Source organism: Synchiropus splendidus, chromosome 4 (genome assembly GCF_027744825.2).
Source record: "Synchiropus splendidus isolate RoL2022-P1 chromosome 4, RoL_Sspl_1.0, whole genome shotgun sequence".
NCBI lineage: Eukaryota > Metazoa > Chordata > Actinopteri > Syngnathiformes > Callionymidae > Synchiropus > Synchiropus splendidus.
The window spans coordinates 14,152,537-14,169,770 of NC_071337.1; the positions used below are offsets into that span (position 1 = coordinate 14,152,537).

The window sequence follows — 17,234 nt, forward strand, 5'->3', positions numbered from 1 at the left end:
GTCGGTGTACTCCGAACTTCACAACAAGAGGACATACACAGGTCTTATTGACCATTTAGTGCAGACATTGGTCGTGTAGGGAGTGCGGAGGAGGACGGGAAGGTTGAAACTAAGTGCACGCTGTCGTTTATACGGTTGGATCGTTTAATAAGCTTCACTAGTTCCAGTATTTCACTGCTGCATTACCTTGGTTTGCTCCCTGGGCGATGAAAACAAACATGAACAAACCATACGAATCAACGAACGTCAACGAAGTTGAAGAACACATCACTTTGAAATATGAGATCAAGAAAAGACTTGGAAAAGGGGTGAGTGTTTTTTTCACAACTAAATAATGTTGTTTTTTAAAAGGATTTTTTGGAAGCACAGCACGATCGTGTTATAATTTAACTTTGTAACTGTTAAACAATGTTTCCTCAGCTGTAAGTTTTGTTTTCCTGTTGTGGTGTTTCTTGTCAGGTGACAGACTTTTTTTCCCCCTTGCGAGCCTGACTCGGACCTCCCTTCCTCCCTCGTTGCTACACAGTTACTAACAGCATTACGAACCTCTGCTGCCACGTAGCAAGGTGACAGCGACGTACATGTGGTTACCTGTGGCCTCATCCAACCTGTTCCTCCTGAGATACGCACCTGCGCTCGTGCTCCGGGGGGGTCAATTAACACAGTATAACATGAGTTGGAGAGTATTTACTTATGTGATTAGTTATGTATTTCTCCTACAGCTGTCGTGACGTACTGTGTTCAGACGCAGCGAGAGCTTGATTCGACAAGATTTTTTTTCTGCAGGAATTTGCGATATTTGTGATCACACGGATACATAGAGATATAACAACAATATACAAGAAATAAAAAAAAAAAAAACAACCCCAAAACAAATAGAAATGGAAGCTATAAAGATTGATGGATGGTACTCAGAGAATTGATGAAAAATAGGAAGGAAAAAATGCATTTACTTATTTAATTTATGGACTAACTGACCACAACATGGTCGATTACAATGATGGTTAAAACATGACAATTTTCCTAATACATTCAAAACAGCAAGATTGTGTCTGTCATTAACTTATACTAATAATAAGCAACAATAGTGACCCGCCCCCTCCCTACTATTATTCTTAGCCATGAGTCATGTCAGGACTGCATGAGACCTTTGAAAGCCCTTGTTTCCATTCTTCAATTTCACCATTTCAAGGGTTGTGGGTGCCGAATAAGAGTCTGATAAATGAACTGATCATCAAGTGCCAAATGTTAAGATTGTTTGATTACAATCTCAGCTGCACAAATATATTGTCTATGATACTGTGATAATAAGCAGGGCGTCTGTCACAGGCATATGGAATCGTCTGGAAGGCAGTTGACCGACAGACGGGTGACATTGTGGCTGTAAAGAAGATTTTTGATGCCTTCAGAAACAGGACAGATGCTCAGGTTTGTACCTGTATTCTAAACATAAATATATGATGTGGCTGGATATTTCCCTTCATTGGTCATAGAATTAGGTGGGATAATGGCAGTGTTTAATTTAAGACTAAAACAGACACATTTGCTGCAGGAAACATCCTTGACAAACATGTTTGTCAATGGATTGTAGTTGCCCACAAGTGACAAATATGTTGAACATTTAGCCAAGACTAAAATGTTAGTATCAGTTATATTACTTTTTTTTCCTCTCAATGTTGCCTCCCTTTGAGGTGCGTGGTTATGTCATTCACCAGATAGAATAGTAGAGCCACTACCAGGCTACTAAATGTGGTGTGGAATGTCCAAAAATGGTGACTTATTTGTGAAGTTTCTAGGACCTTGAGGCAGAACCAACACATGTTGGAGGGATATTACATCTCCCGTCACAATAACAATGACAAGTGTTGGAAGTAAATGCAAATTCTACAGTTTGAGCTGCCTGTTTTATTCACATGCATATTTCTTGTTTTTTTGCAGCGCACCTTCAGAGAAATATTACTCTTACAGGTAATTTTTAAAAACTTTTTGTTTCCACTCCATCAGTAATCTTACAAGCAATGTCTCACGCAACACTGGCATAATTGCATATGAAACAGAAGAAGATGTTAAAGTCAAAACAAGGATATGATCAGAGCGCAGTCCAGGATAGATATGGTTTGTTCTTCAGATACATGAATAAACTTGTGGCTGGGTAGTTTTTGCCACATATTTCTGAGCAGCACCTAATCCGCTGACCTACATTTATATAACCTTCAGTCTTGCCACTGTTTAATAATCTGCCTCTTTAACTCCTCTGTTTATTGTTGCGGCCTCAGGGTTGACAGTTGTATAACTATAACCTTGGCTCAGAGTGAGCTGGATATTTCAGGTCAAAACTGGTGTTTGATATGTGTACCTGCAAGATTACACCATTGCCTGATGTTCTACTGTCCATGCAGGAGTTTGGCGATCACCCAAACATTGTCAAGCTCCTCAATGTCATCAGAGCTCACAATGATAAAGATATTTATCTCATCTTTGAATATATGGGTGAGTTCTGAGGGATTGGTCAGGTTAGCTGGTGATTTACAGCGGTTCATTTTTTGTACTTTTCAGAGACTGATCTACATGCTGTTATTAAAAAAGGAACTTTGCTTAAAGACATTCATAAACGTTATGTGATGTACCAACTCTTAAAGGCAGCTAAATATCTACATTCGGGGAACGTCATCCACAGAGACCAGAAGGTAAGTCTGCAAATATGTTACTGGTCATACCTGTTATTACACTTTTAATAGCAGTGCACGGGCTTCTTCTCCGCACATGGATAGCATGTAACAAAGTGCACTGAGGAAGGAAGATGCTACACAACGTGGCTTCTTGAAATGGAAGGTTGGGCGCTACTGTTCTGACATGTCCTTGAACCTCGATTTTCCATGGGAAAAAGCTGCTCACAAACCTCTGTGGTAGCCCTGTCCCTGGCTGTATGCTTTTGAAACGATTCCAAGAAATGTGATGGACACTGTTGACCGCTAGAGACTGGCAATCGTCCACACTAGTTTTGAAGTTTTAGCAATAAGCTTCTTTAGGCCTAACCCCTGCATGCATGTGATCAGTGGAATGATGTTCTACCATTAGAACACTGGTCATTATTTAATGGTTGATCATGCGAAAATGAAGTTGTTAAAATATATAGTGTGCGGGTCAAGTTTTACAATATGAAACTAAACTATTAGCATTATCATCTTAGAAAACATTCAATGTTTGTTTCGTGTTGTGTTTTCAATACAGCCCTCCAACGTTCTCCTGGACACCAATTGCTCTGTTAAACTGTGTGACTTTGGCCTGGCCAGGTCACTCAACCAAATTCAAGAGCATGGCACGAATCCGGCACTCACTGAGTATGTGGCAACACGATGGTATCGAGCGCCCGAGATCCTGCTGGGATCCACAAGGTACCCCTGTTGGGAAATACTGTCGGTTCTTCAGTTTGTTCCTTAGGTGATTTAGTTTTATTCATAATAATTGAAACAACAGGGCATAAAACATTTATTTCCTGAATGCATGACAAATGAAGTCTATTATAATCCTTTTGACAACATACGGACAACAACTCAGCATGGAATGGAATGGGAGCTCAATGGAAATTGACCAGTCAGCCTGTACTCACTGAATCAGTCTGTGTGGGAAATTGCTGTCTGAAACTTGGTCAATGACTTTATGATCTCTTTAACTTCTTTCGTTCAATTATATTTTATTCAGCAAAATCATTGCAAGGGAAGCAACTCTGCAAGAGCAGCTTCTATAAATACTATGTTGCTCATCCCGGCAGTAGCTTAAACATGGAACAATGGGTGCCATTGGAACTAATTTATGTTGTTCAGGTGTTTCTACGAGACTTTCCTTGTGTCCTGCTGAGGCCACCGTACAGTAGTGGAGCAAGCCATTACTATAGGGTAGGTCATTGGCCATTGATCACAAACGTCAGTAACCGTAATTGAAGGGCAATTTTTTACAGCATGATTCATGCTCCGATCTCGATAACAGCATTAGCAGGTCCCGTGGTTGATAAACATGCTGTAAGACAATTTATAATACTGTGTTTGACATTTTTATACATTTGTCAATGAATCCCTGTTATTGCTGTTAAGGGTTCACATGTACTCCATGTCAAATAGATGCTTGCTGCAACAGATATTGACCACTCAGTCTACAAAAAGAGTTCATTTTCCATCCATTTACATCAGCTCCAGCGTTGGCAAATAAAAGTTTGTGTCCATAGTCAATCCATAATCATGAGCGTTGTCTTTCACAATGAAAGAGCAGAAACACACAGAAACAGAAAGGAAGACACAGTCATGACCATCCTGTTAATCTCATGCTGTTTAGACATATCCTTTAAATGTTTATTAGTCGGACGCCACTTTATTAGGACTATTTGCCTGATTGCACAAAATATATACAGTAAATAATGTTTAATATTTTAATTTCTGTTCTGTTCTTTATAGATTGGCTACTTTGTTTAAGAGTAATGTTATGAGTAACACTGCCAGAAAGTGAAAAACGGTTGACTTTGTTGGAGATCTCTGTCACACATGAATGATTCAGCAGTGACCAATGTAAGCTGAAGACTAAAATAGCAGTCATAGAGGGTGAAATCGCAGCCAAGCAGCTTCACACAATCAACACAAAACAACACAATCTCCCAATGACAAAGTATCCTTCAAACATATATGGATCCAAAAGCCAATCTGGCACAAATGCCGAAATAAGTTCATATCTGTCAATGTCAAAGAATCCTACATACGAATTCCTGGATCACTCCCAAAATGCAATAATTTGTTCCTTATCCCATTTCACACATTTCCATTCAAGTTTTTTTTTAACCGAACAAACAAACCAAAGCCATTGAGCCATTGCCTCTTGGGGGGACGTAAAAAAACCGAAAATAGACGGTACACTTATTTTCTTTCTGCAGGTACACCAAGGGTGTGGACATGTGGAGCCTCGGCTGCATCCTGGGAGAGATGTTGCTTGGCAAGGCGCTGTTTCCAGGAACATCAACAATTAACCAAATAGAACGGATCATGGGAGTCATTCCTCACCCCAGCCCTGAAGGTAAAAACATAATTTGTACTGTGCTCATGCTCTTCCTTCAAAGTGAAACACCCATGTGATTTAAAACTCTTCAGATGTCCATGCCATCCAGTCAGAGTATGGATCATCTATCATCCAGAGAATGATGCTCAAGTGAGAACATCCCAACTGTATTTATTTAAAAATAAATAATGAAATACTCACCTATCCCTCCAAAGGCCACAGAGATCATTGGAGTGTCTCATTCAGCCGTCAGCGCCTTCTGATGCTCTGGACCTTCTAAAAGGATTGTTGGTTTTCAATCCTGACAAGCGACTGACAGCTGAGCAAGCTCTTCAGCATCCATATGTAGCCAAGTACAGCCAATGAGACAAATTACTTCTTTTCTTGTTTTGTCTTAGGGATGAATATATCTGATTGTTGTTTTTAAATCCTTCAGATTCCACAACACAGCCAAGGAGCCTGCGCTCTCTTATGATGTGGTGCTGCCGCTCGAAGATGATGCCCACTTATCTGCTGTTCAGTACCGCAACAAACTTTATGAGGTACTGTACAGAATTTTACATACTGTAGTTTCTGGACTATAGTACAAGGCTTCTCTGTGCACGTTGTGGCCACTGTTTCTAATAATCCTTGCCCCTTTAGTCATTGCCCCTTTGCCTGCATTTTTTCTTACTATATATATATATATATATATATATATATATATATATATATATATTTTTTTTTTTTTTTTTTTTTTCCCAGTTATTTTTTCAGTTATTCCATCAATCACTTATATATATTCAATTTTTTTTAGGTCTTATTATTTTGGAGCTTTTAATTGATGTGGCATGTGTGTTACTTACAGATGATGCTGGAGAGGCGAACAAACATGGGGATGCTGAATGTAATTCAACCTATAAGTGGATTTGGAACTACTAAAAGAGAACAAGGCAAAGAAAAAACAGAGAGTGGCAATGTGAATGGGATCAGTCATCTAAATGGTAACCAAGATGAAAAGATTCAGGATGAAGAAAAACTCAACATGGAATCAAACAGAGACTTTGCTAGAAGTCATCGACTCGCTGAGGATAACAGCCAGATGTCAAAGGTTACCTACAACCCAATTACTCATGTCCCAAGTAGGTTTAATCTCACTTAATGTGGGTTACTATTTTCTTTTTTAATGATTACACTTCATATCTTGTCACACTCTAACTATTTTAATATTTTAGGTTTTTAGCCACATGAAAACTTTAAGTCTGTATGACATTAGTATACTGCTTGTACAGAAATAATGCCATTTACAGGCTCTACTTTGGGCTCAAACAAAATGTTTATTCTGGTTACACTTTTCTTTTCTGCAGATGATTTTGTTCAGAAGCCCCCAGTAGTTTCTCTGCACCATGAGCCAAGCAGAGAACTTGAAAGAGGGTTGACAAGATCACCAGCAGAGGCCGCCACAACTCATTCTGTACGCCGTATTAACTACGAGCTATTAACATCTTATTTTCTTTCTTTTAACATCGTGTTCCTCAATAACTGGTGATGTTTGGGGTTAACATAGGGAATTTTTTCTCTGTGCTCTCTTGCAGTCCATTGACCAGATCCTCCAGCATGGTAGATCGGTCCCAACAGCCCATAAATGCTCCTTCTCCTTGGTACTAACCCACACACAGAACAACATGTTGGTTCGCAGGAAGGAATCTTCTCTGTCTGCAGGACTAAATGTTAAGGCTATTAACCCGGTTAGTGTAATTTCATCAACATTAAGTAACTGGTGATTCAAGGCATCTGTTATGTGCCTTCTAAGAGCTTGTGTTTCTTCTTTTCACTTTCAACCCTGATTCTTTCTCCACCTTCTTTTCCTTTTTACTTCAGCCTGAAAAATTTATCTATGTGACCAAATGATTTGAAATTGTTAAAGCAAATTTATTCAGGATTGTGAATGCCTATCTGCTCTTTATGAAACGATGCTTTCGGTCCAATGAACATTCCACTAAGTTAAGCTATTACAAGGCAATTCTAATTGTGAAATGTTGTAAATCCTTTCCATCCCGTGATGTCTGTCTAAACGAACTTGGCATTTACCTACATTTAATTATAGTCCCATGACAGTGACACATATATTTTACTTCATGGAAGTTTGATTTTGACACACATTCCCATCAGAACGTAGAATGTAAAATATAGTTATTTTTGCAGCGTTTGATGTCTTGAATTCCCATACTCATTACAGAAGCAGCGGCCCAAAAGTCATGAGGCTCATCCACCGCTCCGTTTCAGCAAGAAGGTGTTTCAGACCAACTGTAATGTGGCTGCTTCAGGGGACCCACGAGCCAAACTTGGAAGCTACTCCCAGGCCTATGGAACCATCAAGAAGACAGCACTGGACAATCTGCTGCCAAGTCGGCCTTATCAGTAAATACCTGGCATAGATTCAATACCGTTACGCATCATTCTCCTGTATACCATTGACATTTCTGTAATAAATCCACAAATAGAAAATACAGTATAAACATCAACAAAACAAACCTGACAATATTTTGAATTTACGATGTATTTCAGGAATTGGCAATATTAAGGTTTTTATTCGTGTTTGGTTGGCCAAAAAAATATTGTTTCATTTAAAGCACACACATTGTACATGATGTTCAGAACTGTTGTATCACTGTTGGGTTGCCAATTAGATTATAAATGAACAAGAACGTTTTAACTTTCATCAACACCATCAGCTTTAAGCTGGTTCCTTACTTGACAAATGACAAATCTCCCCAATTTTAGTGTCTGTTTTCATTGTTGTGAGTGATATTTGAAGTTTGAGAGGTCAGGATTGTGTTGCAATAGGACTCCGTAGTTGCTTTGTCATCACCAACCGTAAATAACCGTACCTCCTTGTTAATGTGACTATCACATGAACTGAGGGAACTGTGAGATATGTAAATTGTAAAATGGATTTAATGTGCCTTTTTGCTCATGACGAATCAGGTCACGCAGAACTGTCTGCATCAGGCTTGGACGTTGTGCAGCCCATGTGATTTTAAGACTAAGGCGAGGAAGTTTATTTTTATTTTGTTGCACAAGTTCATAAACTGTACTTTAAGTCAACTTGATTTAAAAAAAAAAAGTATGCAATAATCCACTCATCGTGGTTCATATTTGTGTCTTCAATATTTTGCAATTATGTATCATATTTCAATTGATAGTGGGATTCAATATTTAATGTTTTGTATTTTTTCTCTTGCTAAATAGCATAATATATATATATAAAAAATGCACTGATCATTTCCAATTTACTGGAACATTCTTTGCTTTTCGGGAGTGGAAATTCTTCTACCCCCTTGAGTCGACCTTGGATATGCCGGGAATAAAAAGTTGATCTTTTGGAGTCCTTTGTATTTTGGAATAAAAAGACAACATAAACACGCCATTGCAAAGTGAACACATGTCTATATTTTTTCTAACTTTAAAAGCGACATCATTTTTGCAACACGCTGTTAATTACTGCGTCACAACAGAGAACCACGGTGTCGTACTGAGAAACGACCAGAGAGTTCCACGGCCCACGTGACGTCGTCGTGCGATGACGTCAGCCGCTTTCGACCTAGTTGATGAGTTGGAGGCGCTGTGGTGACTGAGAGACGCACTTCACAAAACAAGCGCCGTTAATCTCCGTCTCGACGTGTGGACATCAAAATAGGTACGTGTGATGGTTTATTTGCGTGTTTCTTCTGCGGTTAATTATTAATCTGTTGAAACGAACGCCTAGTACCGACGATTAGCATCAGTCGTCACTCCCACGACTATTACTTAGCATTTTGGCCACAACAGAATCGCCTGCTAACTGCAATGGTGTTGGGGCGACATGTAAACCATCCGGGACACTTGCGTTTTCCGTTATAAAGATGGGCGGTTCAGCGTGCAAATAACGGAATCATCATAGTCGATCGATATCAAAATGACAACGTGGTTTTATACGTCTAATACTTCGATATAAATAACCAGTCAGTGTGAATCATCTGCGAGCGCCACAGTGTTCTGGATGGAGCTTCGGTTGCTGCAGGTGCTTCGTCGAGGGGGGTTTATTATGGTTCTGCTTTTTGTTTTGGGCTAGTCATCTTAAGCCGGGTCTTGATTTGCTTGTGGAGCATTATGATTTTAAGACACATTGTAAATAGGGCAGCACTGCGTTTCATGAATGTGTTATTGCATGAGCTCTTCAACTGTTGCTTATAGTGAAAGCAGAAATGGGCAGAAGGAAGGTAATATTTTGACCATCTGCGTGTCTGTGTTGCTACCGAAACTGATGCACTGGTGAGGCCTATTCTAAAATGCCTCAAATGTTTGGTTTTAGGTCGTGACTAGATGCATTTCATTGAAACCAAACAGCTTTGATGCCTCAATGATGTCATCAAGAACAAAACAAAATACTTTTTTTTCCTGCACTGACAAAGGCTTTAAATCCAAAATCAAATAAGAAACCAAAACACATATCTTTTGTATAATAGTAGTAAACCACGTTTCTGTTGTGTCCAAATCTCTTGGATTCTGTGTAAGGCTTTTAATAAATAATAAAAACATATTTTTATGTAAACTCCAGCCATCAATACATGGATACAGACCCACGTTTTTATACCACTCTTCATGACAGCCTAATACTGTGTCCACTCTGACCCCTGAATTGTTTTTGTTTTGCTTGGAGCTTGAACTCCTCCACTGGGGAAGGAGTTTAGAAAGAACCATTTAAAGCTATTAGTTGTGTAAGATGGGATGGCATCCCTGTTGTAGAGGGAGCAGAGGTTAGACTAAGAATGTCTGCGCATTGATCTTAAAATTGTCATGCTTGGAGAGAAAAAAGGACTGAAAAGTAACAAGAAAAAGAACAGTGAGGAGGAGGTTTTGGATGTGGTGAGGGAGTTGGAGACACGTTATGCAGTTCAAAACAGGTCATCTGTTTGGATGTGATGTGGCAGAGTTCCAGAGAAAGAATACTGAATTGCTAAATATGTGAGCGAACAAGCGTGGAAAGAGGGTTGAAGAAGGAACCGTCAGTTTCTGTAGCTCTGGGTTTGATGCTGAAGGTTGTCCAACGGTGAGTGAGACTCACCAATGAGCTGGCAATCTGCTGATCAGCTTCTGTGGAAATCCCTGATGACCTTCATATCCTGGCATAATTGCTGGCGTAACATCAATCATCTCCTTGATACTTTTCCTCAAGTTTATTAAGAGCCTAAATGTTTTTGTTCAGTGTTGTCAATTATTAATTTGAATTGATTTGTTTTTCCCCAAACAACAGTGTCATTGTAAAAAACAGATATCATGTGTCTTGTATGAAAAATGTTGAGTATAAAACATGAATCACATTGTTGTTTTGTTAGTATTTAAAAAAGAAAATAATTAAACTACTTCCAAAAAGAAAGCTGAAATACAGTATATGAGATGAGTCCAGACCCAATATCCCTAGAGAAGCACGAATCACAACAAACAAGTGTTTGTGCTTTCCAGAATGGTAGCCTTATAGCTATTGATATGATAGCTGTCATCACAAACAATAAAAATAACAATAACAGTTCAAGCAGAAGATTGCTATCTACTCTCCATATTTTAATAACATTCAATGCAGACATCTCATCATAAAGTAAAGACATAAAGTCATATTATGATCTAATCTAAAACGAAAACATTGAATTGCGTTTACCATCGCAATGCTTCATGCGTCACACTGTTACTCAGCAAGTGTAGTTTGATGAATCTGTCTGCGCGAGTGTGTCTGCAGCTTTACATCAGCAGTGCCGCTGCTGACACAGCATGAAACAGAGTGCTGCTTGAACACAAGGTCTGATAGTATCTTCAGAAAGTATGCGTACATGTAGGGTGTTGAAATTGCATTAACAAACTTGAATCCTTTCCATCAAATTCATTTTTTTTCAGTTTGAAAAATTAATAACTTAATAGTATAGCATATAGTAGCATATAGCATATAATATCTCCTCTGATATTTGTCAGGATTATTGTATTTGTTTGCTGGTGTGACGGCTGTGTCAAGTTGTGTTAACTCGCTTTCCTGACTCACAATCGTCTTTGACCTTAATCCCCTAGTGATGGATATCAGCAGTATCCAGTGAGGGCAGTGTTTACTGTGCTAGACTCTCATCACTGGCGCTGATCATTTCTCTCCACAAGCTGTTGCAACACAGCGTGGTCAAGAGAACTGTGTGAATTCCTTTGAAGGCTGTGAACCCACTTGTGACTGCATTGGGAAGTCACAATGATTGACATTTTTACAGAACTTTAAATCAGTTAAACACAAGGATGCTTTATTTTAAGGCATACAACAATCACATCTTGTGTGTGGAACCAGATTTGGTATTCTGTTTTAATATCCATGTTGATATTTAAACAGACATATATGTGGAAATGAAGCGGCTTATTGGTTATAATTGTTTATTACAGTTTTGTAAATCAACTACAGATATTAAATCAGTGATCAATATACACTGTTTAGGGCCAATTTATCTGTGTTGGGCAATTCTTACAAAAGGGGAAACAGGATAAAACCTGAATGGAGAAATGCTTGCATAATAACCAAATGAATAAAAAGTGCATTTTAAAAAGAGCAACTGTTAAATGATAACATTTTCTGCTTGTTAAAAATCCCCAGTGCAAGTCAGCCTCAGTCAGTGTCACGAGCTCAACTGTCACAGTCTTTAAATTGCCTTTAAATTGGTTTAGATGCCATTTGCAAACTTTATATTTTAATTGTAACCGCTCAAAATGTGGTATGAATGGCTCGTGTTACTTGTGAAATGATCCCATGCTTTCAGTATTTTGGCATTTCTGCTTGGATCTAAGAGAACAATGACATCACAACTAGTTGACTAATAAATCCATCTGTGACTAATTTAATACTTAATCGTCACTATGTCAAATTATTGGTGTGCCACTACTCTTCACCGTTATTGATCCTGAACACTTTCGCTACCTCTGGAGTCAACAAGTTCCATGAAAGAATTAAAGGCTTGCCTTTGTCCCTATTCAGTCATCTTTATTGTCCAATTGCTTTGAAAGAAAAGGACCCTGTTCTTCCGCAAGGGAATAAAACACTTTGCTCTTAAGGTGACAATGCAAGATACCACTAAACCCCGAACATCTGTAAATCTAAACTGCGGGCAGAGAAGTTGTATTGCAACAAATCTTTGCGTAAGTAGTTGGATGATAATCATAATACAATATATAATATTTATTATAGTTATGAATTCCAAATGGAAAAAAGATAAACTAATTCTGTTGTCAGTATAAAACTTCCGCAGTTTGGCACACAATATATCACTGTGGGTTACTGGGTGAAAATGTTTGTTGAGGTCAGCATGTTAGCAGATCAAAGTAGTTTGTTAACAAGAATTTGATGTTCAATCATTCTGATTCTTCTCTTTTACTTTTTCTAGATTGTTCTTGAACAAGAGGATTGTTTAGCCGACCATGTCACAGGACAAAAGAGGCTACCCTACTATGGGTGAGACAAACCCCATGCATAACAACATGTATGGGCCTCCCCCAGCAGGATTCGGGATGCCCGCTCCAAATTATAACCAAGGCCCTGGTGGAGTGTACCCACCACCCCATGCTGGTTTTGGTCCGGCACCGTACCCACAGATGCCCTATCCTCAGGCTCCCTATGCCCAAGGCCCATACCCTCAGGGGCCTTATGCACCTGGCCCCTATCAGCAAGGACTCAATGGTGAGTGGTGAAAACATGTAATGAATATGACAGCATTAGTGCCCTGAAAAGTTAAAACTATACTGAAGCAGTTCAAAAGATATCAAATGTTGCAGTGTGATGATGCAGAATCTTATGGTCAAAACTTGCCATTTATGTTGAAATTCTTCCTCCATTCTTCCTGTCTGTTTATCTACACTGCAGGTCAAAATAATACAAGTGGAACATTTCTGAAAGTAAAACTTCTGCTTTAAATTTGCATGGATTAACCTGGTCTCTGTGGAGTTTTTCTTTCTCTATTCAGCGTGCACTAGAGAGCCACTGAATTGCCAGCACTGTACATATTTTAATGTGTGCAGTGTGTTTGTCACACTGGGAATAAAATAAACAAAGTAGTTTTAATGAGTTATTGTACTATTTTCCCACCCCAATATTTGTCTCACTGCAGGGAACTGGTAAGCGCTATCCTCACGTTTTTTTTTCAGATCCTATGATGAGTCCTGGATACCATGGTGACGCCCCTCCTGCTTACTATGATAATGGCGATATCACCAACTCAGTCTTTGACGATAAGACTGCCCGGCATAATTTCATCCGAAAAGTATGTTTTATGTTAAGTCTGTCTTAATACAAGTTAATTTTAAAGTTTGAGGACTTTTTCAAGCTCTTAACAAGACATAAATTTAAAATCAAAGCAAGTCTTTCCCTGTCAAACCATGTTTGTAGTCAACTCAATATTAGTAGTATTTTGAACATGTTTTCTTCCTGATTGTCAGGTCTACATGGTCCTCACTATGCAGATGCTCATCGTTTTCAGCTTTGTGGCCGTCTGCACCTTTGTTGACGACGCAAAGTTCTTCGTGCAAAATAATCCATGGATGTACTACGTCTCCTACGCGGTCTTCCTTGTAGCTCTGATCGTCCTAAGCTGCTGTGGAGACTTCCGCCGTCGACACCCCTGGAACATGATTGCACTGGTGAGAGCCAATATTGGTTTTCACAGTTGATTTTAACACAAGGTTTTGTAGTCAATAATGAGATATTTAATGCCATTCTGAAATGAAATAATTACAGATGTACATCGTTCATACTTTTTTTTTCAAACATGTACTATCATTGTCATTTGTATGTACATACTTTTTTCTGTGATTTAAAATGGTAACAACCCCCATCAAAAAAAAAAAAAAAAGCAGCGTCCCATCACACAATAGAGCACAAACATTACTCCGCATTGCAACTGTCATCAGTCTGGTGTTGGTAAGACTCTCCAAAACAAGTGAGCTAACCTGTGTCCCAATAAGTCAAGAAATGGATTCCACACACAATGAAAATCAGAAACTTCGCCTTTTGAGCGGAATGTTAAATATTCCATTGGTAGAAGGTCCATCACAATCCTGATCCAGAGCATTAAAGACGAGGTCCACTTTTTTAAATCTCCTTAGCACAGACTCCTAGAGTCCAACCAGTGTGAAGAGAATAACCATCTTTACTACATCATTCATACTTTTGAGTTTATAGCCTTTGTTATAAAATACGTTTGATCGTACACTGCTATGTCATTTTTTTGACTAAAGTCAGTGTTTGTCTTGCAGTTGATCGTGACGGTGAGCTTGTCCTACATGGTGGGCATGATCGCAAGCTTTTACCGGACAGACAGCGTCATCATGGCTGTTGGCATCACAGCTGTTGTTTGCTTCTCTGTGGTTCTCTTCTCAATGCAGGTTAGTGTTTGGCCATTCTTGAAAATGAAATTTTCATTAAACACACAACCTTAGAAATGCAGTATAACTCTAATACACCGACTCTTATATTTTTAAACTTTATATTTAAGAATGCTGCTGCTTGAAAATGATTGGACATAAAGGGTTACTACTAGCATGTTAATGAGAAAAATCTTCATTATGGAAGTTTGGGATGGGAGTAAATTCACTTGTCTAATTGGTGTATTATGATGTTATAATATTGATCTGTGGATCCACTATACTTTAGGTATGTGGACAGCGTCACAACTTGACTGTTTCAAGCAACATGTTTTAGGCGTTCAAAGGAATCAAATACAGAAGTTGAAAAATGTGAACTCCTCGTCGCAGCCAATCTGAGCCCAGATTTTACAGAAAATTATTGGCAAGACAAGGAAGAGAAGATGGTGGTAGCAGTTACTGGAATTCACAACTCATCAAGCTTATAGTTCCTCTGAAGGATGTGATCTGAACACAGACAGAGAGAGGCAGGGGAAGTCTCTTTATCTATCTATCTATCTGAATAATGAAGAGGTATTAGCAATAGAAAATGTAATTATTGCCACCAGTAAACCACAAATGACAGCCTATTTCAACTATATGTTATGTAATTGTGCTCTTCTCTGTTTATCTCTACAACAGACCAAGTATGACTTCACGTCCTGCCAGGGAGTTCTCTTTGTCTGCGTGATTGTGCTGCTGGTCTTCGGTATCCTCTGCATGTTCATCCGCAACAAGATCATGCACATTGTCTACGGTTCATTGGGGGCGCTCCTGTTCACTTGCGTAAGCCTGCACTGATAAATTACAAAGTATTATATCAACAGACATTAGACTAGATTAGACTGCCTTTATAGCAATATTTGCACCATTAAAATGGTAGTCTGTGAAAGAACACATGTATACGTTAGCTACAAAAAACTCAAGTGCTCAAACACACATGCAACTGTATATAATTTCTGTTTATCAATAATAAAGCATGGCGATGTAGTCATGTGTTATCTGTCCAGTCAGTTACTTGACATGGTGACAATGTTATGTGCCTTTGTATCTTTCCGCAGTTTTTGGCCGTGGACACTCAGCTCCTCCTGGGCAACAAGAAGCTGGCACTGAGTCCGGAGGAATACATTTTTGCCTCCCTAAATCTCTTCACTGACATTGTCAACATCTTCCTCTTCATCCTGTCTCTTGTGGGACACTCCCGTGAATGAAGCTGCTGCTCTTCAAGAAGTCAGCGAGGATTGAATAGTGCTCTCCTTTGTGCGACATGATGCCAACTGTCTGAAAACAGTTCAACACCATTCTTAGTTTTTATTTGACCTCACTGTTCCCAGTGCCACATGCACTAATCATTGAATGCAACCGATTTATTGTTTACCGACCTCTTTGTTTTTTTCCCACTTACCTCTGTCCGTTTATTAAATAAGTGTTGTAGTTGGCACTGGACCCATAAAAGGAGGGTTTATGATTCAAAACCCACAGTGCAACTCAGTGTTTGAAGTTTGCATGTTTTACCGGTGCGTGCATGGGTGACTTCAGTGTACACCACCTCGCAAGTCATTGACTAAATATGATGGAGTCAACACGCTTTGCCTGCTACATTGCTGGTGAAAATTCCTTCCTTATGAGTTTCTTATTGTTTTTCTAACCTGTTTCTGTTTGTTGCCTCTGCCACTCTGCATGGGAACAAAGGAAACACAAAAAAGTGAGGACCTCACTGTTATAAGGTCTTACTTGTCACTGCAGAAAATAGTTACATGTGTTACTGTGATTGATGCTAATGTTATAGCTGTCCGAAAGGTAAACTGGGTTGACTTTGACACTGATGCTTGGCTTAAAAGGACATTAGCCTTCCTGTATCATAACTTAAATATAGTAATGTAATGTCACCTGAATTTGAAGTTCTAATTTATTGGATTGATGTTTATCTTTATTGAAGACTGTATGTAAATTAAATGTGTGAATCATGTGATGAATTTGGATTTCTGACCTTTATGAAAGATTGCAAAGAAAGGCATCTTTGATACAGTGGGGTGTCAAATGACAGTGAACACCCGGAGGAACTTCCCCCACTGTTATCTTATTAACTTCAAGTTCCATTTCAGTGCATACAGTAGCTTATTGCTTATTGTCTATTTATTTTTAGATTTTTATGGGAGGATAATGGCAGCTCACTCAGACCTGGTGTGAAGATATTTAACTCACAAGTGTATCAATAGACAACTAAGAGATTTACTCCGTATGGCTCGACTCCATTTAGACACTGTAGGTCTATTCTCATTGTACATTTTATATAAAGTCTTGGTAGCTCTGTTTGCTTTAAATAAAAACCCATACAGTACTATCTTAGGGAATGCCCTGCTCCTTTTAGCTCTTTATGTCAGACAGTGAGAATTAAATGTCTGTTTTGGTTGGCAGAAATATCTAATCCCAGCCGCATCAGTAATGTTGCTATCGTTTGCAACCGACGTGTCTCACCTAATTTCACCTTGCAGCAATCTACCCTCAAAATTAAAGTCTTAACACAAGTAATATCTTTTTTTTTTTCATGACGCATTGTGCGCACGACACAATTGTTGATATCAAGAACCAACTTGTGAAATTGATGTATAATAATTTGAAATGTAAATGAAACAGGTAAAATGTAATGGCCATGATTTAATAAAAATAAAAAAATAAAGTGGGGAATGGTATTTGACGCATTTTTTTCGATATTGACAGATTCGACCTGGAACTTGCATGTGCTTAAAATAAATAAC

At 38.8% G+C, this 17,234-nt stretch overlaps 2 protein-coding genes across 11 annotated transcripts; both read left to right on the top strand.

The window, feature by feature from the left end:
* Nucleotides 1-8,378, top strand: mapk15 (mitogen-activated protein kinase 15). Of its 8 annotated transcripts, none has more exons than XM_053862596.1 (14): nt 1-308; nt 1,330-1,428; nt 1,939-1,968; nt 2,400-2,490; nt 2,557-2,687; nt 3,232-3,395; nt 4,919-5,058; nt 5,133-5,190; nt 5,256-5,393; nt 5,477-5,582; nt 5,888-6,161; nt 6,387-6,493; nt 6,615-6,767; nt 7,259-8,378. In XM_053862596.1, exons 1-14 carry the CDS (start codon nt 207-209, stop codon nt 7,442-7,444), a joined length of 1,779 nt encoding a protein of 592 aa, XP_053718571.1. In that variant the 5' UTR covers nt 1-206; the 3' UTR covers nt 7,445-8,378. The 8 variants fall into 8 exon arrangements, 7 of the variants coding, with proteins under 7 accessions (XP_053718571.1, XP_053718572.1, XP_053718574.1 ...); XM_053862597.1 differs by having other exon boundaries at nt 6,615-6,680; XM_053862600.1 differs by lacking the exon at nt 1-308 and adding an exon at nt 496-566.
* A 179-nt stretch (nt 8,379-8,557) lies between these two features.
* On the top strand, nt 8,558-17,144 carry grinaa (glutamate receptor, ionotropic, N-methyl D-aspartate-associated protein 1a (glutamate binding)). 3 transcript variants are annotated; one of them, XM_053862986.1, is made up of 7 exons: nt 8,558-8,719; nt 12,465-12,532; nt 13,222-13,337; nt 13,513-13,713; nt 14,329-14,457; nt 15,118-15,261; nt 15,537-17,144. In XM_053862986.1, the coding sequence occupies exons 2-7, from the start codon at nt 12,499-12,501 to the stop codon at nt 15,684-15,686; spliced, it is 774 nt and encodes a 257-aa protein (XP_053718961.1). In that variant the 5' UTR covers nt 8,558-8,719; nt 12,465-12,498; the 3' UTR covers nt 15,687-17,144. The 3 variants fall into 3 exon arrangements, with proteins under 3 accessions (XP_053718961.1, XP_053718959.1, XP_053718960.1); XM_053862984.1 differs by having other exon boundaries at nt 8,559-8,719; nt 12,465-12,757; nt 15,537-17,140; XM_053862985.1 differs by lacking the exon at nt 8,558-8,719 and adding an exon at nt 8,782-12,219 and having other exon boundaries at nt 12,465-12,757; nt 15,537-17,142.
* The last annotated feature ends 90 nt before the right edge of the window (nt 17,145-17,234 follow it).

Excerpts from the sequence above, each read along its gene's own strand:
- mapk15 (XM_053862596.1), top strand. The coding sequence starts at position 207 with ATGAAAACAAACATGAACAAACCATACGAATCAACGAACGTCAACGAA. Across the intron at positions 3,396-4,918 it reads ATCCTGCTGGGATCCACAAG|GTACACCAAGGGTGTGGACA; the intron begins GTACCCCTGTTG and ends TTCTTTCTGCAG. Across the intron at positions 6,162-6,386 it reads CCCAATTACTCATGTCCCAA|ATGATTTTGTTCAGAAGCCC; the intron begins GTAGGTTTAATC and ends TCTTTTCTGCAG.
- grinaa (XM_053862984.1), top strand. The coding sequence starts at position 12,499 with ATGTCACAGGACAAAAGAGGCTACCCTACTATGGGTGAGACAAACCCC. Across the intron at positions 12,758-13,221 it reads CTATCAGCAAGGACTCAATG|ATCCTATGATGAGTCCTGGA; the intron begins GTGAGTGGTGAA and ends TTTTTTTTTCAG. Across the intron at positions 13,338-13,512 it reads GGCATAATTTCATCCGAAAA|GTCTACATGGTCCTCACTAT; the intron begins GTATGTTTTATG and ends CCTGATTGTCAG.